Here is a 26,616-nt window from a genome sequence, read left to right on the forward strand (position 1 = left end):
GACAAACCCCAGCGCGAATGGATACGAACGCTATGATAGCACATGAAAAACACCAACGAGAATGTATTGGATACAACGCTGCAGGTTGTAAACGGGGGTAGTCGTGGGCTTAATTGTCCAGACCAATATAACGGAAGAAAGCCGGCATCTGTGTACCACACATCACACAGAAAAGTAGCCAAAAAAATGAGAGAGCCCAGCCAAGCAGATTTCACAAAAGCAAAACAGCAAAACAGCAAAAAAAAAGCAGAGCCAAAAACGCATGAGCTCGCACTCACCGCAAACGTTGCCATAAAGCCAACCATCGAGTAAGTGACAAACTTGGTCGGAATTTCAATAACATAGCCGCCGTATGGCCGCTCGCGATCACGAGTGACAGTCGGAACACCCTTGAGCGAACCGCTGCTTGTCAAGAGATACGTGAACACACGGGTCATGAGCGTCTTGAAGATGAGGCGGGTCAGGAAAAGCATGGCGCAGCCTGTAGCAAAACGATCGCGAGATGGCGTAAGCAAAAATAGGGGAAGTGGCATCATGCGCAATCAAACATAAAACAGTTGCTCATGTTGTTTTGGTTTTGTTCGTTCGTTCGTTCGCTGCAGAGCAGAGATGACTTACCAACGCCGTAGCGGATAAAAAACTTGCCGATCACGAGTGGAGTGAAAGTGATCAAGTCGCTAAAATGTGCGCCGTAATAGACGAGGGACACTGGATGCAGGGTAGAGCCCATGATGATGCCCGTCTCAGTGCCGAGGATTGTAGCGCTAAAAAGTGGTTCCCCCACCAAACCAGACCCGCACAAGCAAGCAGCCAACAGAAAAGAACAAAGAAAAAACAAATCAAAAACCCAGTCAAACTCGAGACCCTTTTCTTGCGTGCACGTCGAGCGAGCAAAAAGCTCAACTTACGTGTCGCCATACGCACTCGTCCACTTGAAGCTTGTGGGATAGAGCAGCAAAAGCACGGCGGTAACGATGGGGGTGAGAATTTGAACGTCACGAGGACTGTGGCCGATACGGGCGTCCAGCGCCTGGTTCAACGGATGGCAGGCGACATAGAGAATAACACCGAAAATCAATCCTCCGATCAGGTCGGTCGGGGAGTGCACGCCAAGGTAAAGGCGCGACATGGCAATCGAGCCAATCCAAACAAAGACACATGCGCCAGCAAGAAGCGGGGTAGCCAGATTGTTGTCGACCAGGTACTCGGCAATAGCAAACGGGATGACAAGGCCGCCCATCACTAAGAGGGTGGCGGGGGGGAGGGAACGGTGACGAATTGCAACAACACAGCGGCGAACAGCGAAAGTAAGCATGTAGGACGGGCGCGACAACGAAACGCCCGTGTCCAACACAAAACAAAACCGCCAACAGTACAGGGCCATCCGTACCGTGAGTGCTGGGAAAGCCCCACTCGCCCGAAAAGGAGCGCTCCAAAACAACAGCCGGGGGCGGCGGACGGGGCAGCATAATGTAGTCCTTGAGCACCTGGCCAAGGTACATGCTGGTGGCCCAGGCGAAGCAAACCCAGCGTGCAAGGCTCGCCGGGCAGTACCAAAAGAGGAAGGGCAGCAGAGTGATGAAGGCAATCTCCGTGCCCATTCCAGCAGCAATGTGGAAATAGTAGAACGCAAAGCCTTTCCATTTGCGCGATGCGATATCAGGCGTCACGCCGAAGAACTTTTGGATGCGCAGGACCGTTTCTGTGCCGGCCTCGACCTACAATCGAAAAGAGGGGGGGGAGAGACGAGAAGCAAAATTGGTTAGTTTGACAGATGCCGAGTGGGGTTGCTTTCTGTTATGGATTGATGTGTATCTGTATTTGGAGTGTGTTCACTCGTCGCTTTGTATAAGTGAAGTCTCTAGTTTCCCTAACGTCATTCTCAACATCAACCCATTACTCGTATCTTCGTGGAACGATCTTTGATCATAACACTTTCTGTCTGAGCATGCTCAGATTTAGCACTGGGCCGACTCTTTGTATGTTCTCTGCGGGCACGCAAACCCGCACGACCATGCCATTCAAGCAATGTTTGTGTGTGTGAATACTGCTGCTTTGTTCGCACAGAGCTGCTCGGCAGTGCTCGGCTGGGCTCGGCTGGGCTCGGAGAACGGCAGCCTTGGCGTTTTCCCCTGCTTTTGCCCTTGTTTTTTTGGTTGTTTTTTTGGCTCGTAACCGCGTCGCTCGGTCGCTCGCAGAATGTCATTTCCGTACCATTGCACAAGCAGAGCGTGAAAGCATTGCGTTGCGTTCATTCAACGGAACCCGAGTTTGAGAGGCAGAAAAAAAAAAAAAAAAAAAAAAGAACAAAAAAAAAAAAAATAGGAAACCACGACACAAAAAACCAATGAAAAGCCATCAGCCACAAGTCCAGTCCGACCTTGGAAACCTTGTTTGTTTGTTTGTTTGTTTGTTTTGCATTAGAATTACGAGAAGCGAGTGGGAGAATGTGGCAAAAGACTACGTTGGAGTAGAGAGAGAGAGAGAGAGAGAGAGAGAGAGGTGGGAGGGTAGTGGACGAGAGCGAGCGAAGGCGGTGTTGCGGTGAAACCGAAACCCCCGACAGAAGCCCCCCTCACTCACTTGGGCCCTCTCACCTCCCAACTCGCTTCACTCGAGACAAGCGTGCACGAGAGAGAGTGCGAATTGAATGGGAACAGACCTTGCGGCGGAGGAACGGGCGGACGAGCTTCAGGCGGTGCGCGGCCGGGTCTTGACTGTCAGCACTGCTCCCCTTTCCACCATTGCCCTTCTGCTTGCTACCGGTGTGGCTGCTACCGCTGCTGCTGCTGCTGCTGAGGTCACCGTCGGTCTTTTTGAGCAGTCCAACAGCGTCTGACATTTGTGTTTTGTGCTTGGTTGCTTCGTGGGCACAAAGTTAAAAGAATCAGAAAAAGACTGAGAAAGAGAACAAACCAAAAAAAAGTAGAGTCGTTTAGTGAATACGGTCGTAAGAGACTGAAAACGCGGCAACCAGAAACAAAAACGTCTACGAAAGAGTGAACTTCAGTCCTTCTTTTTTTTTTTTCATTTTTACACATGTCGAAAGTCCTCGCAGCGCTCAAGCGCATCGTCACTGTCGTAAGCTCGTCTTTCGTCTTCATTCTGTTGCATTGTTTTGTTCCTTGTGGTTTTTGTGCCTTTTGGACTATGGACATGGGCAGTTGGAGCAGAGAACTGAATGGATCAAAGGTTGAGATCTCGCTTAATCTTACTCACTCACTCACTCACTCAATCGCGCCCGTTCGCTCGTCTGCCTCTTGTTCATGATGAAACCCCCCGTAGTACCCAATCCTACCGCACTCGTTCCGCTACCAAGGCGTGAACATTGTCTCGCGGTAACAAGTCGCTCTGCATTCGTTTTGTGGCTTCCCCTTTGCTTTGCTCACCTCTCAAGAGTGGATGCTTTGGCAGGTCCCAGCCGCTGCCCAACTTGCCCCCAGGCGTCGCGCATAAGCTCAGCAAGAATTACTACTGGAACCGCGACGATCGACGCGCATTCACTCCCAGCAAGGTCATTGGAAACGCAACCAGCCAGCCCTTGCTCACCAGCGAGACTGCTGCCGCTGCCCCTGCTGCCGTCGCTGCCAGCAGCGAGTAAGTCAAAGAGAGAGAGTGCGTGTGTGTGTGACAGTTCTGCACAATGCACACACACACAGGGGGGGGAGAGCTCGTGCGCTGCTGCTGCTGCAGAAGGTCTCACTGCTTTGGTTTTTTTGGTTTGTTCTTTTTGTTCTCGCCAGTGCTCTTCCTCCAGTGATCAACAGCCAACGTCCTTTTGCCATCGCGTCCTTCAACTAGCGTCATGGATTGTCAACACACAAATGCATATATTCTTTCCTTTGACACGAAGATTTCGACATTTCGTTCTGTCCAGCTTTTACCAACATTTTGAATCGCAGCAACAGTTCGAAATGGACATTGGTCAACAACGAAAGGGCGTCGAAGAAAACGTTGAATCGATTAGAATCGACAGATGTAACGACAGAAGTATAGACAGAAACCAACAAACAGCACACGCCATGTACAAACACTGACCAAAAAAAAACCAAACAGGGGCAGAATCCGAGCTCGAAAGCTCGCAAACGCACACACCCACACAAATCGGAACAAACAATGTGCGTGTCGTCTAAGGCGCGTAGAACAGTGTGTTGGTTGAGCCCTTCTTGAGAGTGGAAGGCTGGCCAGGCTTGAGAGCGCGCGGGCTGGCTTGGAACACGACCGTCTGCGTGGGCTTTTGCGGGTTTTCAGCATTGTTGTACTGGATGGTGTCAACCACGTTGACGGCAAACTTGTGGCCAGCCTTGCGGGCTGCCAGGTATGTCAACACGACAAACTCGGACAGGCGATCTTGTCCAGACACGCCGAGATCCAAGATAGTGTCGAAACCGGGCTGTCGAAGAAGAACAACCATCACCAGAATATAAATGAGCAAATGGCAGCAACAAAAACCAACTCGTAACCTTTGCACCCCCGATCTTTTTTTTTTTTTTTTTGTTTGTTTGTTTGTTTGTTTTTTTTTTTTTGTTTTTTTTTTTTTTTTGTTTACCTGAGTCGAATGAATGACGGCAACCGAGGCCTTGTTCGGGCTCACGCTGATGGCCTTGATCTGCTTGATGGACATGACACGCTTGGGCGTGACCTTGAAAGCAGGGTCTAGCTTGTAAATGTTGGCGTCGCCAACAATCAGCATGCGGCGGTCGGGACGCGCACCGCGCGAGTACTTGAGCACCTCGTCGGCAAACACCACCTCCTTGTCGCCGTGTCCACGGAAGATGGCACTGCTGCGAGCGGCCAGTCCGAGGGCAGGGATGTAGTTGCCAGTCCAGTCGCGCTGGAGGTTCCACGGGCGCTTGCTCGTAAAGAAGGTCGAGCCGAGGCACTTTTTGCGGAGCAGGTCTTGGCGCTCGGGCGAGAGGGAGAGCACCATGCGCTTGGCACGCCAGTTGGCATGCACGCTCTTGAGGGTCGATTCGGCGTTCTTGAGCACGGGGTGCGGGATGGCGGGCCAGCGAGTGCCCTTGCCAAAGTTCGGGTCCTTCTTGATGTTGGCAAACGTCTGCTGCAGCTTTTCAAAGTACTCGCGAATGCGACGGCGGACACGAATCACACGCCACCACGATTGGATCTTGGTGACGTACTTGGGAATAATGTTCTCGCGCTCCTCCTCAAAGGTGAAGACAGTCTTGGGGTTTTTAACAAACAGCTTGGTCTTGCCCATCTGGTACTCTTTGGCGTCGAGCTTGAGGTGGTCCAGAATGGCCTTGACACCCGAGCGAGCATCGCCCCTCCAGTGCGGGTAGGTTGCGGGGGCAGATGACCTGGTAGCGCCAGAGGAACTTGGCGTACTCGGCGCGGAAGCAAAAGCCGGCGCGACGCACGCGGACGTTCTCGAGCAGACCGAGGTAGCGGACTTGGTGGCGCACGCGATCTTCATCAAAGACACCAGCGGACTTGCGGTCGTTGGGCTTGATGCAGCGAATGTACGACGGAGCCTTGGTGTTGAGGGTTGCAATCATCTCGTTCATCGAGGTCTTGAATGCAGTGCCTGCGGTGGGCGGCATCTTGCCCGCGTTCTTCCAGGTGGCCTTGTCGCCGTCGGGGAACATTTCGCGCAGCAGCGGGTTCTTTGACTCGAACATGACCTGGGCCAGATCCTTGAAGAAGGCGTCAACGTTCTTGTCGATAAATCCGTTCACGTTGTAGAACACGTCACCGGCATAGTGCACCAGCTTGAACGAGTTGTCGGGGAAGGTCTTGTCACCATGGCCCTTCTTGGTCACAAAGTGCGCGTGTGCGCCGATGCCAGACTGAAGCTTCTCGAGCCAGGCCTTGTCAGACTTGTCACCGGGACGCATGCAGTCTTCATCAAGGAGCGAGATGATGCCACCGGGTTTCTGAAGACGACAAGGAAGGAGAGAGTGGGTGAGAGAAGTGAAGACAAATCCAACAGAGGTTAGGACTGAGGCGAGCCAACGCAGACCAATGACTCACCTTCTCGATGAGGTCGCAAATGATGCGGTTGTTGAAGAACTCGATCGGAGTCCATTGAATGCCCTGTGTACAAACGCAAGTTGGACACAATCAGTTCACAAATCCCAAAAAGAATACTGCTCTGGAACGCATTCACGTACCTCCTTCATGTACTCTTCTTGCTCAGTCTTGAGCGTAAGCTCGATGAAGAGCTGCTGCAGCTTTTCATTGCAGTAGTTGATGCAGAACTGCTCAAAGCTGTTCGACTCGAAAATCTCAAAACCGTAAATGTCAAGCACACCAATCACGTTCTTGATCTCGCCGTGAGGGGTGTGAACCTTCTCGTTGATGCGGTCAATCATCCAGGAGAAGAGACGCTGGTACATTTGACGTGCGAGAGCGTCGCGCGAGTACACGGCCTTGTCGGGGGTCAGGGGCGACGAGATGACGTTGCCGCCCGAGATGATGGTCTTGTGCGACAAGCCAGTTTCGATGGCGGCCGGGGTGGTGCCCAGGATTTTGGCGATTGTCTCGAGGACGGGCTTGGTGCTGACCTTGCTGCCATCCTTTTCGTCTGCCGCAAACTCGACAAGACCCAGGTGCAGAATCGCGCCAAGAACCTTGAAAATGTTGTTCTGCTGGTCGGCGGTGAAGCCAATAAAGTCCATGCCGCCCTTCATCTCCTTAAAGTCGGCAGCATCGTCGACAGAGCCGACCTTGACCGTGCCGCCCTTGTTCAGGTACGGGTACTTGGTCGCGTCCTTTTGCAGCTGCAGGTCGCCAGTCGGGCCACCGGCCAGCAGCTGGTAAAAGATGTGAAAGTTGCGCTCGCCCTTCTCCTGGTGGTTGACGCGCGACTTTTCCAGCAGGTACGTTGTGACGTGTCCACCGACCGGTTCGCCTGAAAAGTTGAACTGGATGTCCATGTACTTGCCCTGTGGTTTTGGTTGTGGGTGAGTTTTTTGTTGATTTGTTTGCAAGTGAGTCAGGCAAAGAAGAATTCGATGGAATAAGGGTTGAAAGGTTGAGGTCAAGTGCTTACAAAGCGACTCGAGTTGTCGTTACGGTTGGTCTTGGCGTTGCCGAAAGCTGCAAGCGCCAAACAACAAAAGAAAAAACACAAGAGATAACAAATGAGCATGTTTGAAATTCTAAACACCACTTGCATGTTCCCCCAACAACCGACCTTCAAGCACAGGGTTGGTGCGCAGCAGCTGCTCCTTGACACGGTCGACTTCAGTGTTGTGGTTGGTGTTTTCAACGGCAGCAATGTACTGCATGATGACCTTGGACGCCTCAGTCTTGCCAGCGCCAGACTCGCCGGAAATGATGATGCACTGGTCGATGCCCTTGAACTTCATGGCCGTGTACGCCGTGTCCGTCAGAGCGTACACGTGCGGGTTGATGTTTGGCTCAAAGACGTACTTGCCTGAAGAGTGTTGTCACAGTGCAGTGCGCAAAAATCGGAATGGAAGGGTCAGCCAATGTTTTGTCGGCTAGATTTCTCAAAACACATTCGTGGATGAACGTACCGCGGTAACGCGCAATCTCTTCCGGACCGTAGATGGGAAGCTTTTTGTACGGGTTGACCGAGACGACGACTTCGCCGACATATGTCTGTGTTGGGGAGAGTGAAACTTGAGTGACCAGTTCGATCGACCACCGAACAACAAGCGGTATTTTTTTTGTTGTTTGTTGGTTGATAGGTGGGAACAATTGGACTGTGACCATTGCAGTGGAAGCGCGCTTTGGTTGCACGTGTGCTTGCTTTGCTGAGGTGAGTGAGCGATGCATGCTTAGAATGGAAGGCGAGCAAAACCAAAGCAGCCATTTTTTTGAATGGAATTGTTTTGCCTTTTTTTTTTTTTCTTTTTTTTTCTTTTTTTTTTCTTTTTTTTTCTTTTTTTTGAATTGAATTGAATTGAATTGAATTGAATTGTTGTGGTTTTTTTTTTTTTTTTTTTTTTTTTTGCTTTTTGCTTCTTTTTTCGTTCGAGGGACGAACTAGTTTCCGTTTTCCTTGTTGCGTTAACTGCTCGTCAATGTCGGACAATCGCTCATCGACAGTCTCGGACGAGCAATGCTCAGCACGCCATACCAACCGCGAGACGACCAAAGAGCACCGCAAAGTAAAATATAATAAGAAAAATCAAAAAAATCCATCACAAAAAAAATAAAAAAATGCCTTACGTTTTGTCCAATGCAAATCCCTCTCTCTTTGCTCTTTGTCTCTCCCATTCTCTCTCCCCTGCCTTTCTGCCTTTCTCTCCCGCTCTCCCTCTCCTTTGCTTTGCCTGTCATTTCCGGTGGTCTCTGTCGTCACTCACGTAGATCGCATTGTCTTCGAAGCGCGTCTTGAGGTTGGCAACAAAGCTGTTCTCGTCAATCTTGTCCAAAAGGACAAAATCTTTGATGCCTTTTTCTTTGCGCTGCATATTTTGACGCTGCGGTTGCTTGGAAAAATGACTGGAGTTGAGAACGAGTCAAGTAATTGGTAATGGATGATGGTATTGTGATTGGATGTGCTCGTGAATGTTCTCGCGTCAGTTTGCGGCCAGTTGGGACGATGAGCAATTCAGGATGGCCTGAATCATAGTTTGGTCCACGCGTTCTGACTGTTTTGCGGGCGTACTCTTGCGAGACTTGAGGTTGTGCATTCGACAAATACAGTAGCAGGACTTGCTCTATTGGCCAGGTAGCACCGGTCGATGGAGAGAGGCGTGCAGCAGGGTCATCACCCGCACTACTCACACGAGTCCTGCTTGATCCTTGCCTGCGCTGTTTGGACGGGCTGCATTCCAGCTCCTGATATTCAGAAAACAATGATGCATGTGTGTGCTGTGTAATTGGTGGGGTGGCTGTGGATTTTGCCTCTTTTGCTGGTACCGTTGTGGCAATTTTGGTTTTCTAGGTTGCTGGTTTATAATTTTGCGTTTTGATGCATTTTTCGGTCGAACTCGCTCACTCCCAATACACCCACAACCAAAGCCACTGGAACCAAACCACTTTCACAGTATTAAAGAACACTAAAAATAAACTCTATTGATCAAAATACGATCGATTGCAAGGCTGGGAATCAAGTCGTACTCGCTCGTTTTTCTTCACTTTGTCGCCAAGTCACAGATCGTGGTCAACAAGCAACCCATTCGGCCTGCTCAGCACCTGATAATGTCAAGATTGATATTCAACACATGTACTAGCAAAAAGACGGCGTGCATTCACCGTTTTTCACCTTCAATCGAGGCCCCAAAGTGAGCTCAGTGGAAAGCGTTGGCACAATTTCTTCAACCGGCTCCAAACCATGCCAAACGCCCAACATCCAACGCCCATACCAACGGAGTAATCTCTCACAAGAATATAACATTTTACAGTCAAAATACAACATCATGGATCACACACACATGCCAAAAACACGGACGCACTTTTCTACTTTTTGTTATCGCAAACTTTCAAGAGCGGATAGCAGTCGCCTGCTCATTTGAGAGTCAGCAGAGCCTGCAGGAAGCAGTGAAACACACAGTGACACGAGTGCTCGCAATTTGGGCAGCGCCGAATCATCCGCCAACACAGCATCCAGCCCGTCGTCCGTGCCTTCGCGACTATCGGCATCATTCACCGAGCAAACCCAGCTGTGCACCTCGTGAGGGAAACACGACACTCGCGCCATATTCTGAGCTGGAGTCCCCATCGTGAGGAATCGGACAGTGCGCGACGCGGCAATCCCAAGAAGCGCGGTGCCCAACTTTGCCTTGTGCACAACCTGTCGAGCTGCCTCTTCGCCAGAGCCATCCAGACCCTGTCGATACATGTCACAAACGCGCTGGCGCTGGAACTCGTCGGGGTCCATGCCAAAGCGACTGGGCAATGTCATGACGAGCGACACCAGGTCGGGCCGAGCGGCACGCTTCAATGCCTGCGCGATAAATACCTGGCGCGACTGAAACACATCTGCATCACGCGAGCGGTCGACGGCAGTGACAGACTGGAGCGAAAACACGGCCAGATCATCGGCAGTGGCAAGCTTGGCAGAGAGTGCGCGGAGCAAGGCTCGCCGCGATTCTTCCGTCAGCAAGCGCAACGGCGAAACCATCCGCATATCCGCCTCCAGAACGCAAAGAGCAGAGTCTAGCAGCAGAATGTGCATCGCCAGCAAGTTCATTCCAGCAGGAGACCGCGCCACTGTACTTCCGAGATTGAGCGCTCGAGCGACAATGCAAGTCCGGTCTGCTTTTGTGAGTTGCCACTCGGGCCTCAGTCGCGTGGCCCCCAAAGTCGGCAGCATTCCCGATACAGTCATAGGGCCAACGGCCGGTGAGACTGCAGCCGCCGCTGGTGGCTTGCCGAGATCCGTCGTCGCGCTTTTCTGATTCGTCGCCGACGCTGCGAGCGGGCTGAGCGAAACAGCACCCGTGTGGTAATCCATCTGGAACTGTCCAGTCACTTGGACCACAGCGGCACTCGGCTTGATGCCTTCATCAGCAAGGCGCTCAATCAAGAGCAGCGAAACCGTGCGGCAGCAGCGCACAAAACAGATGGTGCTGTTGGAGCTCATATCCAACGCCTTTTGCAGCAGGCGTTCCTTGGGACACTTGCCCACCTTGTCCATCAAGGCAACCAACGCGCCAAACACCTTTGACAACGAGGCGTCCCAAACGAGCTGCAACATGGACGATGCGAGCTTGCAGCACTGCTGTTGTGCCGCTGCGTGAGTCGATTGCGAGAAGGACGCCTGCAGGGCGACGACTCGTGGCGAAGTGATTGCTGTGAAACACTGCAAGGCACGTTCAAGACGGTCAATCTGGTCTTGACCTTCGCGTGTCCACTGCTGCACGAGCATCCAGCCAATATGTGCAAGCAGCTCGGCAGGCAGAATGCTGGCGCCAAAGTGTTCCAGCATCCGCCTCAACAAAGAGCGTGCCAGTCCGTCCTCTGGCCGCAATGTCAGCTGCACCGCCGAGGCGGACGGCTCAGCAGTCGAAGAGGCTGAACTGGCAGCAGCAGCGCCAGTAGCAACGTGGCCTCGCTGGAACAAGTCAACCAGCTCGTCCACGTCCAGCCCGAGGGCAACGCACTGCAGGGCCAGCAACTCGACCACACTCCCATTGTCGCGAAGATAGAACACGGACAAGGCAGAAGCCCCGCAAAAAGCTTGCACGACAGCCGGGCTCACCCCTGCTCGAAGCAGCACCGCATCTTCAAGACGAGCACAGAGCTGCGACCATGCGTGCAACGTCAATTCCGGCGGCGAGGTTGTCTGGCCATTCGCAGGAGCGGACAAAGGCGACGAAGGCACATCAGATGCCACACCGGAAATGTCTTGGATGAGGCTCCGAGCAATGTGTGCAATAATCAGCGCATTGGCCAGATTCGGCGAGCGCTCTAGCGTGTTAAAGAGTCCTCGCCACCACAACTGAGATTGCGACAGCAGAGGGTTGCTCTTTGCGTGAGATGTGGCAGCCGTGGACGCGGCAGATGAGGAGGCAGTCGCCAGCAGGGCTCCAACGACCGTATGCAGGCGCTCGACAGTCGGGTGTCTGGCAATGCGCTCTACCCGCGGCACGCAATGTAGCACAAACGCGAGAAACAGCGCGAGAAGTTCGATTGGCGCGACTGGCACTGCTCCAAGCACAGCGCGTAGATTACTCGCAGACCATTGCCCGAGGAGCAAGTGATGGAACAGGGTTGTGGCCAGCCGAAGCCGAAGCGTGTCAGACAAGTCGGGTTGCACAGCGGCTAACAGGTCGGCCGACCCAGTTTGCACGCCTGTGGTCGGAGGCAGCGTCTTGAAGCAAGCGAGGTACTCGGACGGGGCTAGCAGGTCGGGGATGGCGACGTCGGTGACACTTCCGTGCTGCTCGTGTTCGACGGCAACGGCAAAGGCAAGCATATCGACAAAGTGCTCAGCATGAGCGGGAGAGAGTTCGAGGACGGCGATGGCTTCCAACAAGTGCTGCTTGTCGGGTGCAGATCGAGTTGTGTTTGCCGGGACAGCGCCAGCAAGCTGCACGAGGACTTGATACGAGCGCAACAGCGATAACCGCGACAGCACTTGCTGGGACACAACCGCAAACTGCTCAGGGCTGAACGACACCGAGCCACCTGATGGGGACGGAGGTTGAGCACCTGGTTGGCCTCCGGCAAGCTTTCCAGACGCCGGGGAGCCGTGCGTCTCATCTTGCCTGTGAAATAAGGTGGTGATCATTGACAAAACCAACTCTGTGGCTGCAACGAGGAAGGACACGCGAAGGAAGGGTTGAACCAAGAAGGTGAGAGCCTCTTGCAACGACTCTGCGCCGTGCAGCGACTTGATGAGGTCCAAAATGGCCGCCTCGGCCGGGAGTGGGCAAAACACCGACCCATCCGCCGCAATGTACTCGTCGTTTACATCTGCTACTTGTTGCAAAGAGGCGGCTGGGTTGCTGGATTCGGCAAGCGAGACTTGGCGCATGAGTTGTCGCAAAATCTGCTGATCGCGTCGCCGTGTATCCTGGCCATCAGCAGCGCAATGGAATGGAACGACAATATCAAACACGGTGCCATCTGCTGCCACAAACACGCTTCGCGACGAGCATGCGACCAGCGAAGGCGAGGACGCCATTGAGGCCAATACCCCTCCGTCTTGCTGCTGCCGCACAAGCAGTCGATCAAGGGCAGAAGCAGCGGAGGGAGCAGCACCACCACTGCCTGCAGCCTCGTCAGACGAGACAGAGACACCAAGCGGTGCACCCAGAGTTTGGTATCCGGCGGAAAGCAGTGTGCCGTGAGGGCCGACGTTGAACGCCTTGACACGAGGTCCGTATCGCATGGCCCAGACCTCCAGCAATCCACGGCGCGGCGCGTAGATGCACAAGAACGAGGCACGGCATGCCGCACGCTGTTGTTGACCGTGCACTAGCTCTTCGTCGGCAATGAATTCGTCGACTTCAATCCAGCCGCATTGGGCGTCGCGATACCCCTTCCACATGCGCACGATAGTGGCGTCTGCGACATCCAACAGCATGACGCGACCAAATCCATCCGTGGTCACTGCAAGTGTCCCTGACGGGTCAAGTTGGATGCTAGCAATTCTTCGTCGAGGGTCGGAAATGGAAGAGCGCAGCGGAAGAAGGCTTCCTTGTTCAATGACGGGCGGCTGTTGTTGTTGCTGTTGCTGTTGGTGGTGCTGCTGCTGCTGCTGCTGCTGGGTGGAGCCGCCACCCCACCAATTCTTTGCAAACGAAAAGACTGCCGAAGTCAGCGTGCTGGCCACGGAGGACGCGAGTGCCACAGCCGAGAAGAACGGCCGCTGCCCTTCGGTGGTAGAGTAGAGACCAATCATTGGGAGCTTGCCGACAGTAATGTAGCGGTGCACGGGATGCATGGCGCCGACGCTCATGCTCATCAGGTGGTCGTAGGCGTTTGGCGCTTCCAACGCACAACTCACAAGATCGCACGTCTCTTCTTGCTGGTTAAAGTTCCACTTCTTGTATGCAATTGCCGCGCTTCCTGCAGGTAAGGTAGACGCCACTTGTGCAGCAGCACTGTTCGCACCAGCCGAGAGTTGCCCAATGCACGCGAGCAAACTCTGCAGCAGGCTGAAACCGTCAATGCTAACGGCCGTGCCAGGAAACAGCACCGTGAGGTCATCGTTCATTTCGCGCCTGCGGTAGGTTGTTCGCAGCTTGATCTGCACGACTGGCGCACTATGCAGCAGCTGGGACATGACGAGCTCGCCCCGATCGGTGAAGAAGCGAACGTAACCTGACGAGTAGCCAACGACGACCACGGTGTCTCGAACGCGCTGGTCTGCTCCATAGTGCTGTTGTGTATGTCCACTGTGACTGCTTGCCAGAGGCACTGACATTGGCAGGACGAGGACGGCCGTGATAAAGTCGTCCAGCCCAGCGCACTCGCTGCCCGACGCGACGACAGCAAAGCGCATTGCGCCAGCGTGGGCTCCGGCTCCAGCTCCAGCTCCAGCTCCAGCGTTGGCTGGTGATGATGATGATGATGATGATGATGGCGGCTCAGCAGTAGCTCCGCTGTGACTGGGTTGTGGTCGCAGGACGATAAACCGCCGCTTGGTCGCAGCAACGAGTACGTCACCGAACGGCGACAGAGACATCCTGACCAGCTGCATCCACGCATCTGCAGCAAATATCAAACAGACAGAGCGTCAAACAAGCTCATGTTAGTAAGATGAGTTTGGATGGATGAAACAAGGAGCACTTCTCTCTCTCTCTCTCGGTTGAGAGTTACGCCTCGTATTGGCAGCAAAGATTGCAGCAGAGTAGGAAAACGAGCGTTTGGACGACCGACCGACAAAGCGCGGTGAACAGGCGATCATGATAAGGTAACCAGAATGGATGAACAAAAAGGTGTGTGTGTGTGTGTGTGGGGTTACCTGGGGAGGTGTCTGGGAGACTCAGCGACTGGCGAATGCGCGCGCAGTCCAGCACTCCAACAGCCTCAAGCTGAGCGTCAATGCTCATGCTGACTGAAAATCTGAAAATGAAACACTGTCAAAGAAAGGGACTGAGCGAAGGATCAATGAATGAAATGGATAACAAAGTGGAAATGAGGGAAATGAACGAACAACCAAACAACAACAAAACAACAGCAACAACAGCAACAACAACAAAAGAGAACAGTGATGAGAGCAAGAACCAATTGCGAAACGAACAATCCAGGAAGCAAATGTTACAACATCTGCAGGAACATCTTGTCGAGCGGGAGAGAATAGACTCATCCTCATTCAAAAGATATCGACATGCTGAACCCTGATACAGTTCTGAAACACCAATACAACATCTTCGGCATGTCAAAAACGATCCAATGTGGCAAGGAGGTGTCCAAACGTTGGGCGATCGTCAGTGTCGTCGTCAAGACACTCGAGGGCAAGAGTGACCATCTTGCTGGCGCTTTGGCGCTCTTGGGTTGAAGCGAGCGCCGCGTCCAGCATGTCATAAATGTTCTTGTTTTTGACAGCTTTCCGCGTCTCTGCTTTCAGGCGGTTGCTTGGTTTCATTGCAGTCAACAATTCCAGCAGAATCATGCCGAATGCATACACGTCTGTCTTAATGGTCATGCGACCTTCGCGGAAGTCGGGACACACGTAAGCCGTTGTACCTTGAAGGTTCTGGGTGCGAAGGTAGCTTTTCTCATCAAGGCGTTGGGCAACACGAACAAGCCCAAAATCAGACACCTTTGCATTGAAGAACTCGCCCAAAAGCACATTGTCCGTCTTGAGATCAAGATGGAACAAAACATGATCAGGTGCGAAGACTGTCTGGACGTAGTTCATGCCACGCGAGACATCCACGGCAATGCGATGGCGCTGAGACCAAGTCAGCGGAGGGGTGTCCTTCTTGCAATCCAAGCGGTCGCGCACAGAACCGTTTTGCATAAACTCGTACACCAAGCAATATTCACCGTGCGCTTCGGCATAGAATAGAATGGTAATGATATTTCGGTGACGGAATCGAGCGAGAGCAGATAGTTCTGCTAGAAAAGTGGCATAGCTTTCGATCGTTTCGGCGGACAGCTTCTTGATGGCGACGCGTGATCCATCCAGACTGGCGGCGTACACGCGACCAAATGCTCCTTCGCCGAGCAGAGAGTCAGCAAAACTGTTGGTGGCGGTGACGAGAGTTGACAACGGAATCTGAGGGATGGGGTGGCCAGAGTTCGGATGGTTGCGCTCAAGCGCGTCAATCCGCTCATGAGCTGATTTTAGTTCATGATTCCTGGTCACAAGCTCGGAGCGAAGCTGTTGCAGCTCCTGATCTTTCACAGAGAGCTCCGAGCGCCATTGCTGAGCTTTGGCAGCGTGATCGTAACGCAATTGCTGAATATCGGCGATATGTATAACGCCTGCTGCAGCACGAGCTACAATCTGATTCAGTTCGGCAAGCGACGGAACACGTTGGTTGTCAAGACCCCTGCCATCCAAGAAACGCCAATTTCGCTCAAGCAAGTGAATGGGTTGTTGTTCGGATTGAACTTAATGCAAGAATCCCATAAAACGGCAGAATCTTACACTAGTTTACAAATGGAATTGCCTGTTTGATTGAGTATTTTGATTCCAACGTTGGTCAGGAGGTTGTTGTCCAAACTGTTGTCGTCAGGAATCTTGTCAGAGTGAAGCAAGAATTAAACGACCTCAGCACATCTTGAAGTGTTCAATGTTTACCGAAGGTAAGTCAGCGTCTTGTTTACTTTGAGTGCTTCAGCAATGAAAAATGCTCCTAAGTCGTCAATCTGATTCGAGTCCAAACTATCCGTCCCCTCCATCAGTGAGTCACTCTGAATGGCATCCGCTGCATCATCCACTCACATGCACCAATCAAAGTGAGATGACATACCCGAGAAAATCCAATGTCGTGTTGACTTTGAGAGCTTCTGCAATCGCCTGTGCTCCAGCATTGCCAATCTCATTGTGGCTCAAGCTGGTTATCCCCTCCATCAGTGAGCTTTCTGAATGCTTTTTGCTGGATTTCTCACTCACAAACATCAGCAGAAGTGAGGTGACGTACTAGAACTGAGGCAGCGACGTGTTCACTTTGAGTCCCTCAGCCAGCGTCTGCGCTATGGCATCGCCAATGTGATTACACTCCAGACTGTCCATTCCCTCTCCATCAGTGAGCTTTCTGAATGCCACATGCATCAGTCAAGGTGAGATGCCTTACGAGACCCAAGGCGCTTTTGTCTGGTTCAGTTTGAGTACCTCAGCAACCGCCTGTGCTCCAGCCTCGTCTAAGTCACTGTCTTTCACACTGTCCTTCCTCTTTGTCAGAACACACACACACACACATAGCTGACACACTGTGCAATAAGCTTGGAGATACTGTATCTTACAAGAGCACTTTACCACCTTCCTGGGCAAAGTCAAACCAAAAGCGTTGACGCTCAGTCATATTCTCATAAGACACCATTGGAGCGCTGAATCAGCACAACGAAACTAAGACTGTCCCTTCCCAACATAACAAGCTTCAAATGGATATGCCAATCTGTCTCTAGACTCAACGCCAGAACGACCCATTTTCGCCTCCGCAATTTTTCAGATCTGTACTCGACATTCACGATGGCGGTAAATCTGCAGTTTTGTCAAGCGTTGCGAGTGTCATCCACCCACAAAGATGGGCACTTCATGCTTTTATGTTGATTCGTTGGCGGCTTGACTTGATTTCTCAGAAATGTTGTTGATTTCAGCTCTCAGTTCTCATTCTCTCTCTCCTTTTTTGTTTTCAGAGTCTTCAGCTCGATCGTTTTGTTCACTGCCCTTTGAAACTTTGCTTTCAGTAACACACGATGGCTCGTCTGCGCCACCAAACTGCAGCTGCACCAGCGTCTGTGGTGAGGCGCGCCGTGTCTTCATCGTCCTCAGAGTCTGAGAGCGATGACCAGCATCACGGTCGACCTGTCGCTGCTGCACGCCAAACTGCCACCGTGCGAGCACACGCAGCACGAAGCAGAGAAACGCACCATGAACCAGCGCCAGTGGCAGTGGCAGTGGCAGCGGTGCCACAGCGTCGAGCTGCAGCAGCGGCGGCTGGATTGAGCCCAAGAGCGAACAAGCGCCAACTCAATGATGATGATGAGGACGACGACGACGATGATGCAAGCGAAGGTGACGACGACAGTGATGATCAAGATGAAGACGAGGACGAGGACGAGAGCGAGGACGAGAGCGAGGACGACGAGGAAGTTGCTCGACCTCCTGCGAAACGAGGACGAGGAAGGCCACCAAAGCGAACTACTCATGATACCGACAAGAAGAAGCATGGAGGAGCAAGATCTGCCAAGAAGAATGCAAGAAAACCGGGGCGATCCGCTGCGAAAGCGAAACCAAGCAAGCTTCGAGCTGCAACCAGCCAGAACCGGAGGGCGAATTCGACGCGAGGTGCACGACGTAGGCACGGCAGCGACGAAGAGGAAGAAGATGAAGACGACGACGACGAGGACGATAGTGACGAGGACGAGGACAGCGAAGAGGACGAGGACGATGAAGAAGAGTCGGAAGCCGAATCCGACGACAGTTTGCCACGACAAAGACGCGGACGTGCACCTGCTCAACAGAGTAACAGCCGACAGCAATGGGTGCGAAGATCGTCGCGACAGCGGGCCGAGACAAACTACCATGAAGATGACCTGTCAGCGCACGAGGATAGCGACAACTCAGCTGCAGTTCAACCCAAGCAACCCAAGACTTTGACGGAGCTCCCAGCAGCTACAACAACGGGGGCCAAGCGACCTGCAGCAGCACAAGAACTTATCTCATCCTCAAAAGATCGCACCAAACGACGTCGTGTGGAACTTAGCGACAGCGAAGTCGGCAGCGATGCCAACGCTGATTCAAATATTCCCAGCGACATACTCGTGAATGAAGAGGAGCAGAAAGTCAGTGAAAAGACCGAGACGACAGGCCGCAAGGTGCCTCGGAAGGTACAAGCGCCGTCCTGCGTGCGCCGTTCAGTTTGTGTTGGCCCCAATCTCACTCATCCTGTGAAATGTCGAATGTTTTTGGTGATGGTGGGTGAAACTAGGGACGACCTCCCAAGAACATGCCTCCTCGTCGTGTGGCTGCTGCTGCGCTCCCGCTGCCAGCCGCTCCGCCTCCACCAAGCTTCAAAACCCAATCTTTCTCTGTAGGTCATACCAGCGGCCGTGTATTTTGTTGTCTGGGCACCGAGAATGGTTTGTTGCTCATTCCACGGCATAATTCGTTCCAGGATATTTACCCGCCAAACCGCAACAATCAGCGAACCTGGAAGAGTCTGAAACAAGTCATCGCAGCAGAGCGAAGCCTTCCCTGGGGCCACGATGTGCCCACATATTCCAGCATTGAAGCTCCGCCATCGATGCTTCCCGCGAAAAAGTACGCCGACGTGTCAAGCTTGCCTGCTCCCTACATGGACCCGCGGACAAAGCTGCGTTATGCCACCATCCCCGAGTTTGAGTATGCGCGATCGCTTCCATCGCATATCGCACACGGCTATCTAGAACTACGGGGTGTACGCATGACTCTGGCCTGAGATTGTGTTGGCACATGTTTGATATTTTGTTCTCACAGCAAAAGCCTTTTGCAATCCTGGCTGCTGGCTGTATTTATTATTGTTCCTCTTGTGCTTCATCAAGAAGTTTTCGCTTTTGCTTGAGCAGTTGCTGGCGCACATACTCTACGTCGCGGTGATCGAGGCGGCTTGCCGCCATCTCGTAGGCGGCAAAGCCAACCACCAGCAGAAGACGATCAGTGGTCATGACTGGCGTCGACAGAAGGACCAGCAAAGCTCCAATGAGCATTGGATGCCGCATGTGTCGATAGAGAGCCTGAACGCGTTGCGAACGGTAGACGATCGGTGCATCACGGTTGATGAAGGCGTATCGGATCTGCCATGCGTGGAAAAAAAGAGAGCAAACAAGGGGTGAATCGTCAGTCGTCAGTCGGCAAGTTGCAAACAAGGGCGTCTCGAGCGGTGACAGGATGTTTTTTTTTTGGGACATACTTGAAGCAGTCCCAACAACTCAAGGTAGTCGACCTGCACGGCCGCCGAAAAGATGAGAATCCAGCCCAGAATGTGCGCCAGATCCAGAGGCAAGCGCAAGTGCGGCGACACATCCCACACCATCGACCCAAAGCGCCAATTGAGAAGGACAACCTGAGAAAATGACACAGCGAAATTAGGACGGCCATACGCTTTGGATTTACCCTGCGGCAGAACAACAGAAGCACTTACCTCCAAGCACACAGAGCTGGCAAGCACATAGACGGATCGCTCGACAATGTTCGGGCAGATCCGAGCCAAAACCCGAGTCTTGAACCACTGGGTTGCCATCGCCGAGTGCTGGACGGCGAACAGGATTAACAATCCGCAATCGACTGCCAACAAACCAAGAAAATAAGAACCAAAAAACAGTGAGAGCACGAACTGATTGATACGTTGTGAATGTATGCGTCGATGTGTGCATGGAAGGAGATTGAGAAATTTGAGAAGATAGGTTGACCGACGCTTTCCCCCCTTCAACACTTCAACACGGTTGGCAATTGAGGAATCAATCACCAACGAATGGCACGAGTGGATGAGTGAGGGAACGCGGTGACGTGGGGGGGGCAATGGTGGAAGGGTTACCGACGAGCGCGGGAAACCGAGCGTTCGAATTGGAACCAGCCGCAGAGCCACCAGGCGCAGGCGGACCAGCGTGCAGGAAGGCGACAGTGTGGAGAATCACAGCAACGGTCACAATGTATGTGCTGAAGCCGAACGCGGCGCTCAGGAGAAGCCCGATGCGCGACCGTTGTGCTGGCTGAGCGCCCGTCGTGCTACTGCTCATTGATCGTCGAAGTCGTCGAGAGACGAATGGTATGAACAGGACTGATCAGCTCAAGTGAAATTGGAGCTGAGAATTATAGAACAACGGATCAAAGGAGGAGACGATCGCTACAACGAGATGAACCGTTTAAAATTTGACAGTGTATTCATCAAAACTTGACACACTCGCAAATCACAACTCGCAACAGAGAAGAGAAGAAGAGACTTTGTTAGCTTAAACAGACTCCTCGATGCATGTGATATGCTCGGCCTCGAGCTCCTTGAGCAGGGGCAGGTAGACGTCAGGAGTCATGGGCGCAATAACACCCTTGCGGTTGATAACGCCTGCAACCAGATAAGAACAGAGCAACAGAAAAACGGATTGTCCGTGAGACAAAAGAGGTGTGCCATAGAGCCATTCGAACATTGAAAGCCAACCAAAAATTGAAACAAAACAGCAAACACGTTGAACTTGTTTGCGTACCATCCAAAATGAGCTGCGTGGCAATGCCGCAAGGAACACCAACAGTGCGAGCCATAGCAGTGATGCCGTCAGGCTGACCGTACTCAAGAAGGGTGGCCGTGCGGGTCTCCTGCGAATATTCATTCATTTTTCAGAATACATCAGTGTTGTTTTGGTCAAAACAAGTTTCTCCCTAATGATGTACCCACCTTGCGACCGTCAGCCCACTCGATTTCGAACTTGTGCTGAAGCATGATCATGTCGCGCTCGCCAGGGCCGAACGACATTTTCTTTTCCAGCGTCGCGGACAAGGTGTCGAGAAGGGTGCCGCGCTTGTCGGCAGGGTCGGCCGAAAGCATGCCAAGCCTACAGACCGAAAGAGGGCAACAGTGAAATTAGTGGAGGAAGGTCAGGATTGCAGAGGCCAGGAAAAGTCCCACAAGTGCAGCAGTTTTGAACAAAACAAAAAAACCACATGACTCCATACCACTTGAAACCGTGGATGACACGCTTCTTTTCATCGCCAGTGAGTTGGGCTTTGGTGGCGATGGCCTCTTGGATCACCCTGGAAGTTTGAACACATTCCACAGATGCAAGCAAACTTGTGAGAATTCGTGGCGTAAAACCATCAAACCCTCCCTGCCCTCCTCCAAAACGTGCAAAAACACACGCAAAACGACTCACTCTGAGGAAGCAGCAACACCCAAAAGCTTGCCCAAGATATCAAGCCACGACTGAGCGGGTGCATCGGCAGCCAGATGTGCTTGCGGCTCGTCGCTCAGCAAACCGATGTCGGCAAAGGTCAGCACAAAGCGCGGGTTGCCTTGGTAGCGGAGAGTTCCACGCAGAATAGTGTGGGCCTCGGGAATGTTGTAACGCTGCTCGTAAGGCGCCGAGTCGCGGTTGGGGTAGCCCTCGAATGCGAATGCGGGGTAGATGAAAATTGGCTTGGGGCCCTTGCGCAACAGCTCGGGACCGGGGATAGAGACAATCTGCGTTGTTGCGTCGGATGAAAAATGGGACAAGGGACATGGTGACAAGTTAGAATCTGGCAAGCCAACCAAAACCTCGTCGAAACAAACAAACAAATCCAACCCCCCCCGCCTCCCGCCCCTTCTCAAACACCAGCATGCCTCACCTCGCCATTCTCCTTGAACTTGGCGGCGTTGCGGGCAGCGAGCAGGACACCGCGAGGAGACCAGCTGAACTTGTAGCCAAGAGGGTTGTTGGAGCTCTCGGGCGCTGGAAGACCGCCACAGTACGAGAGGAAGGAAAGCACCTTGCCGCCCTTGGCATGAACCTCGTCGATGGTCTTCATGGCGTAGACGTGGTCCACACCGGGGTCGACGCCAATTTCGTTCATGACAGTGACGCCAGCAGCCTTGGCAGCCTCGTCATGCTCGAGCATGGCGGGCGAGATGTAGCTCGTCGAGACAAAGTCCTTCTTGTTCTTGACGGCGGACTTGATGATGAGCGCATGGAAGGTGTAGGGGATCAAGCTGATGGGGGAGGAGTTGGATGAGTTTAGTGGTGTCGAAAACTTTTCATTCTCAGTCATCGACTCGGAGCAGCTGCGATTGCAGTTTACCTGATCACAATGTCGTGGGCAGCGACAGCAGCATCGACAGCAGCTTCATCGGTGACGGCGAGCTGAAGAGGAGCAGTCTTGCCTTCCGGGAACTTGGCCGAGAGCTTCTGCGCCGAGGTCAGAGTGCGTGCAGCTGTTTCGAATCAAAATGACATTATAAAAAAATCCCAGTGAGTTGATGAGTTTTTTGTGTTTTTGTTTTGTGAGGTGGAAGTGTTTTGGAGTCAAGGCAAAGAAAACGCAAAAAGGGCGGAGAGATTGGATGATCGGACACAGCGACCAATGTTGAAAACGGCGACCCCCTTCTCCGAAGAGAGACCCCAAGAGCAGAGGATGCTCGTGCACAGCGTCACTGCGACGGGGCGGGGGGGGGGGTGATTGGATGCTGGGGACAGCGGGGGCGAGCGGCAAAAGAGCGAGATCCCGGCCACTGAGCGGACAAGTGAGGGAGCGAGGGACTCAGTGTGAAGGCGAGCAGCAGCAGCAAGCAGCAGCAAGCAGCAGTGACATGCCTCGTCAATTGCCATCCATCAGCACACATCAAAGCCGTGCGGCGAGACGGATTCCACTTGGAACCAAAAAAACGCATGCGGAGAGATAGAGATAGAGAGAGTGCATTGAGGAAGGAGGGAGAGTGAGTGCTTTGCTTACCGATCGTCACAAAGTTCTCTGGGCGGCGGAGCATGTACTCGACGAACGGCGGGGCCACGTAGCCAGCACCAAACAGCAGGATTTTCCTAGTGTGGGTGATGCATTGCGGAGAGGAGTCAAGGCGGCGGCGGGGGGGGGGAGAAACGTTGGAGTGAGTGAGCAAAAACGCATGAGGCAATGCGAACGTGACCGTGGCACAGTGCATTAGGGGGGGGGGGAGAAGGGGGATGCATCTTGTTGCTCGCATTGCACAGATCATCAGGGAGTGTTTTCATATATGGGGGGGGGGGAAAGGGAAGGGTGGTTGACGGGAGAGAGTGTCGGATTGTAGAGCTGTACTTGGTCATGGTTGTTTTGCTTTGAGAGATCAAAGAGTGAGCTTTTGAATGTCAACTCCTACAATAGGGAATTGAGTCATGTCTGGTACTGTAAATGCAAGTCTAACGTGGTGCTATCAAACGCATGGGAGCCGCCTCGCTTTCGAGTCCCGGAGACAAACTCTTGAATTGGCGAAGAGCGCAAGATCGGCGATTCTCGCGTTTTTTGTCACACGACTTTTGGCTCAGACACATGTCACAGAGTGTTGAAACAGTGACCGAGCCCTGCGTGAGAGTTAGGGACTGACGAGTCGAATTTGAAGGGGTGGAACGCTGCATTTTTACGACGAGTCGATTTTGAACGCTGCTGCATTTTTACGAGACAAAGACATAGATATGGAGATTTATCTGAGTAGGGGTTCGCGGGGGTTCATGCCACAACCAACATCATCCACGCACGACCAGCAAGAGTGTCTCGACCTCGAACGGAGTGAACGAGAGCTCAATGCCGCCGCTGCTCCAGGTTGCCACCGAGCTGGACCAACAAAACAGCTCAAGCTGACTGCGCTTTCGCTGAACTGCAGTTGAGACTGCCGTTGGCAAGGTTCTCAGCAGCTGCGCTTTCTCCACTGCTCACGCCGAGTCGCTCCAGTCGCTCCAGCAACTGGGAAATGTCAAGCGCCTCGGTCCGGGCAAAGTTCACGAGAGACTTGTACTGACGCGTCTCGCGCAGTGGCGCTTCTGGAGTCGGTCGTCGCGCTTGTCCAATGTGATTGTGGCAGTAGTCAAAGAAAGAGCCCGTCCGCAAGCAGTGTCGGCCCTGCAAGGTGGTACCGTGACACTTTCGCGCGACAGCGTACTGGCGAACCGTCAACGGCCAGATGCTCGTGTCGAGCACACGAACGGCCGCGAAATATGCGCGATTTTCGGGTAGCTCTTGAATGGTGACAAACAAGTAGCGGCCATCCAGCTGTCGACCGTCAAACTCGAGCGAATGCTTGGTCTCGGTTTTCTTGGACATTTTCACCGCCTCAAACGTTGTCTGGTTGACCAGCTCCATACATGTACAGTCACCGACGGGAAAGCGCAGCTGCCACACAACTCTGGAGCCTTTGTTGCGCACATTGAGATGACCTGCTCCATCGAACGTGGCGAGGTCGACCAGGCGCGCGTTGAACGTTGCCTCTGCCAGGTCAACAACAGCCATTGCTTGGCTTTGCCGTCTTCGTAAAGTCCACGCCCTTGAGCAGATCCCAACACACCAAAATGAATGCGGTCAGAGAGACTTGGCAAGTAGAGAGACTGAGATTCATCGCTGGCCGGGAACGCATGCGCCACGCCAAATGTAAAACACCTACGTCAATCGTCGTACAGCACGAGTCAAGCCGGAGCAGCCAGAAATGACCATGGTCAAGTCCTTGTTGGTCGCCAATCTCCTCAAAAGAAGAGTAGGTGCAATTCTTTCGTATCTTTGGCGGGAGATTGTAAAACGACTGAAGAGAGATCAAGACGACCGACGCCACCGTGTCAAAATGGCAACAAACGCGTGGAAACCGCAGAAGCAGCTCCGAGCATGTCGGAGAGTGACCTTTGAAGCATAGAGTTTCGCAGAGTTGAGGATGCCAGTCGGAACAGCTGAGCGACAATCCATCCATTCATTCATCCATCCAGTCATCCATGATCGTGATCCACTTCGCTGTTTTCCCCCCACCTTCTTTTTCCTTTTTTTTTTCCTTTTTTTTAAAATACATTTACAACTCGTGTTTATTTACTTAATTGTGCGTGGCACCCGAAATTTTCAATCACGCGCTTCTTTTTCATGTTCATTCCGTTACATCACGAAAAGCGCATGAGCGTCATTGCTTTTTTGCCACTTCGTCATTCGATTTCTTCAACGAGCCCCCTCTCCGCTCTCTCCTTCCTACCCCCCCTCACGACGGATGCAATTCCACGAGCAACCCATGCAGCTAGTCAAACCCCCCAAGCAAAGCGCAACACGAGACAGCCAGAGCAAAGCATTACAAAAACGATTGTAAAACATAAACGATTTTAAAAATGGCAAGTCTTCTTCTTCACTCTTCTTTTCTTCTTTGGCCCTTCGTCGCCCTTCACCCCAACCCCCAACCCCCCACCTCGATGAGCTCGCGTAGTCCGCGCTCAAATAAACCTGACACCGATGCGAATAGCACGCGTTTTGCCCGCCTCACCGCTGCCTCTGGCTCGACTGCTGCTGCTGCTGCTGGAGGTCACCCACGCCCCCGCGCCACCGATGACGATGACGAGCGCGCGTTGATCTCGCGCCAGACCGCCCGCAAGCGCCGCGCCGAGAACTACCTGCGCGAGGCCATCCCCTTGCTGCAGGACGAAGACCACCGCGATGTCCCCGCGGGCGGTCCCACGACGCTCGCCGAGGCAGTCCAGCTTTTTGAATCGCGCCGCGCCAACAACAACGCAGCAGCTTCTGCTTCGACTGCTTCGACTTTGACGTCATCGCCTGCAGCAGCAGCAGCAAGTCTGCCCCGCCACCTCACCCCGAACTCGGACATTGCCGCAAGTAGTGACAGCGCCATCGTCCATCTCGGCAAGTTCTTTGACGCCTGCGTGCGCGACAAGGTCGTCTCGCTGCCGGGAAAGCCCATCGCCATTCCGCTCTGCTCCCTGCTCGTCCGTCTCGCTGGATCCAAGTCGGGCAGCATTGTGTCGCCCCGTCTGACGTCATCCGCCCCGCTGGCCCTCGAGCTCTTCCTCTGCTTTGCCGTCCAGGTGGCCGATTTCCAGGAGGCGGTCGAGCGCCTCTCCGTCAACGATCTCGCCGGCCTGCGCTTCCACCGCCACATTGCCGAGATTGACGACGCCGCCCGCTCCGTGCTCGGCATCAAGCAAGACCAAGCCCGCCTCGTCTTCCGCTTTGGCACCAAGACCAAGGACGGCTCTGGCTCGGGCACCCACCCCACGACACCCGACGGGGGCGTGGTCATGATGAACTCGCCCGACTTTGCCGCTTTTGGCCTTCCTTCGCCAGCCATGGGCGGCGGCGGCGCCCTGGACGACTTTACCTCCAACAGGTCGTTTGCCGGTGGCGCCCATCTGTCGAGCCCCAGCAACCGCGCGGGGGCGGGACAGGACGCCCACGAGCAGCCTGACCGCAACCGCCATGGTCCGCGCTCCAGTCACCTCGGGTGGTGGTGGTGGTGGGGCGCACACCCCGGCTGCCCCCACGCCAGGTCCCACACCAGGCCGAACGCCATGCTCCGCCGGGGAAGTGACTGCCTTCTCTCGCTCACTTGTCGCCTCGGCTGATGATTGCGTGACAAGCCGGTCGCAATGGCGCCTTCC

The 26,616-nt window shown here is 53.4% G+C and overlaps 10 protein-coding genes across 10 annotated transcripts; 3 read left to right on the forward strand and 7 right to left on the reverse strand.

Annotated features, from left to right (window-relative positions):
- Positions 1-18: 18 nt before the first annotated feature.
- CAOG_06290 (hypothetical protein) lies at positions 19-2,981 on the reverse strand. The gene is made up of 6 exons (XM_004344990.2): positions 2,663-2,981; positions 1,391-1,718; positions 909-1,242; positions 619-764; positions 279-481; positions 19-148 (listed from the first exon to the last, which is right to left on the reverse strand). The coding sequence occupies exons 1-6, from the start codon at positions 2,840-2,842 to the stop codon at positions 110-112; spliced, it is 1,230 nt and encodes a 409-aa protein (XP_004345040.1). The 5' UTR covers positions 2,843-2,981; the 3' UTR covers positions 19-109.
- CAOG_06291 (hypothetical protein) lies at positions 1,847-3,902 on the forward strand. The gene is made up of 4 exons (XM_004344989.2): positions 1,847-3,081; positions 3,286-3,338; positions 3,415-3,597; positions 3,744-3,902. The coding sequence occupies exons 1-4, from the start codon at positions 3,040-3,042 to the stop codon at positions 3,799-3,801; spliced, it is 336 nt and encodes a 111-aa protein (XP_004345039.1). The 5' UTR covers positions 1,847-3,039; the 3' UTR covers positions 3,802-3,902.
- A 227-nt stretch (positions 3,903-4,129) lies between these two features.
- On the reverse strand, positions 4,130-8,408 carry CAOG_06292 (myosin IE heavy chain; the record flags this gene model as incomplete). Its single annotated transcript, XM_004344991.1, has 9 exons — positions 4,130-4,393; positions 4,550-5,321; positions 5,350-5,897; positions 5,995-6,057; positions 6,135-6,908; positions 7,016-7,062; positions 7,160-7,402; positions 7,506-7,590; positions 8,301-8,408. The coding sequence occupies 9 exons, from the start codon at positions 8,406-8,408 to the stop codon at positions 4,130-4,132; spliced, it is 2,904 nt and encodes a 967-aa protein (XP_004345041.1).
- Positions 8,409-9,318: 910 nt separating this feature from the next.
- CAOG_06293 (hypothetical protein) lies at positions 9,319-14,487 on the reverse strand. The gene is made up of 2 exons (XM_004344992.2): positions 14,357-14,487; positions 9,319-14,100 (listed from the first exon to the last, which is right to left on the reverse strand). The coding sequence occupies exons 1-2, from the start codon at positions 14,442-14,444 to the stop codon at positions 9,410-9,412; spliced, it is 4,779 nt and encodes a 1,592-aa protein (XP_004345042.2). The 5' UTR covers positions 14,445-14,487; the 3' UTR covers positions 9,319-9,409.
- A 25-nt stretch (positions 14,488-14,512) lies between these two features.
- Positions 14,513-16,908, reverse strand: CAOG_06294 (hypothetical protein). The gene is made up of 7 exons (XM_004344993.2): positions 16,810-16,908; positions 16,641-16,727; positions 16,488-16,571; positions 16,317-16,400; positions 16,145-16,228; positions 15,992-16,066; positions 14,513-15,893 (listed from the first exon to the last, which is right to left on the reverse strand). Exons 1-7 carry the CDS (start codon positions 16,884-16,886, stop codon positions 14,774-14,776), a joined length of 1,611 nt encoding a protein of 536 aa, XP_004345043.2. The 5' UTR covers positions 16,887-16,908; the 3' UTR covers positions 14,513-14,773.
- Positions 16,909-17,083: 175 nt separating this feature from the next.
- CAOG_06295 (INO80 complex subunit C) lies at positions 17,084-19,099 on the forward strand. The gene is made up of 3 exons (XM_004344994.2): positions 17,084-18,396; positions 18,498-18,599; positions 18,684-19,099. The coding sequence occupies exons 1-3, from the start codon at positions 17,263-17,265 to the stop codon at positions 18,984-18,986; spliced, it is 1,539 nt and encodes a 512-aa protein (XP_004345044.2). The 5' UTR covers positions 17,084-17,262; the 3' UTR covers positions 18,987-19,099.
- CAOG_06296 (hypothetical protein) lies at positions 19,003-20,316 on the reverse strand. The gene is made up of 4 exons (XM_004344995.2): positions 20,082-20,316; positions 19,689-19,831; positions 19,458-19,610; positions 19,003-19,341 (listed from the first exon to the last, which is right to left on the reverse strand). Exons 1-4 carry the CDS (start codon positions 20,281-20,283, stop codon positions 19,063-19,065), a joined length of 777 nt encoding a protein of 258 aa, XP_004345045.1. The 5' UTR covers positions 20,284-20,316; the 3' UTR covers positions 19,003-19,062.
- An 87-nt stretch (positions 20,317-20,403) lies between these two features.
- On the reverse strand, positions 20,404-23,329 carry CAOG_08967 (saccharopine dehydrogenase). Its single transcript, XM_011272343.1, has 9 exons — positions 23,303-23,329; positions 22,964-23,049; positions 22,313-22,445; positions 21,863-22,223; positions 21,409-21,716; positions 21,212-21,289; positions 20,934-21,090; positions 20,746-20,854; positions 20,404-20,606 (listed from the first exon to the last, which is right to left on the reverse strand). The coding sequence occupies exons 1-9, from the start codon at positions 23,308-23,310 to the stop codon at positions 20,497-20,499; spliced, it is 1,350 nt and encodes a 449-aa protein (XP_011270645.1). The 5' UTR covers positions 23,311-23,329; the 3' UTR covers positions 20,404-20,496.
- A 504-nt stretch (positions 23,330-23,833) lies between these two features.
- On the reverse strand, positions 23,834-24,487 carry CAOG_08968 (hypothetical protein; the record flags this gene model as incomplete). The annotated part of the gene is made up of 1 exon (XM_011272344.1): positions 23,834-24,487. One exon carries the CDS (start codon positions 24,485-24,487, stop codon positions 23,834-23,836), a length of 654 nt encoding a protein of 217 aa, XP_011270646.1.
- A 929-nt stretch (positions 24,488-25,416) lies between these two features.
- On the forward strand, positions 25,417-26,616 carry CAOG_08969 (hypothetical protein; the record flags this gene model as incomplete). The annotated part of the gene is made up of 2 exons (XM_011272345.1): positions 25,417-26,437; positions 26,505-26,616. Coding segments are annotated over 2 exons (1,133 nt in total), but the record flags the coding sequence as incomplete, so codon positions are not given.

This window comes from Capsaspora owczarzaki, assembly GCF_000151315.2.
Source record: "Capsaspora owczarzaki ATCC 30864 unplaced genomic scaffold supercont2.11, whole genome shotgun sequence".
NCBI lineage: Eukaryota > Filasterea > Ministeriida > Capsasporidae > Capsaspora > Capsaspora owczarzaki.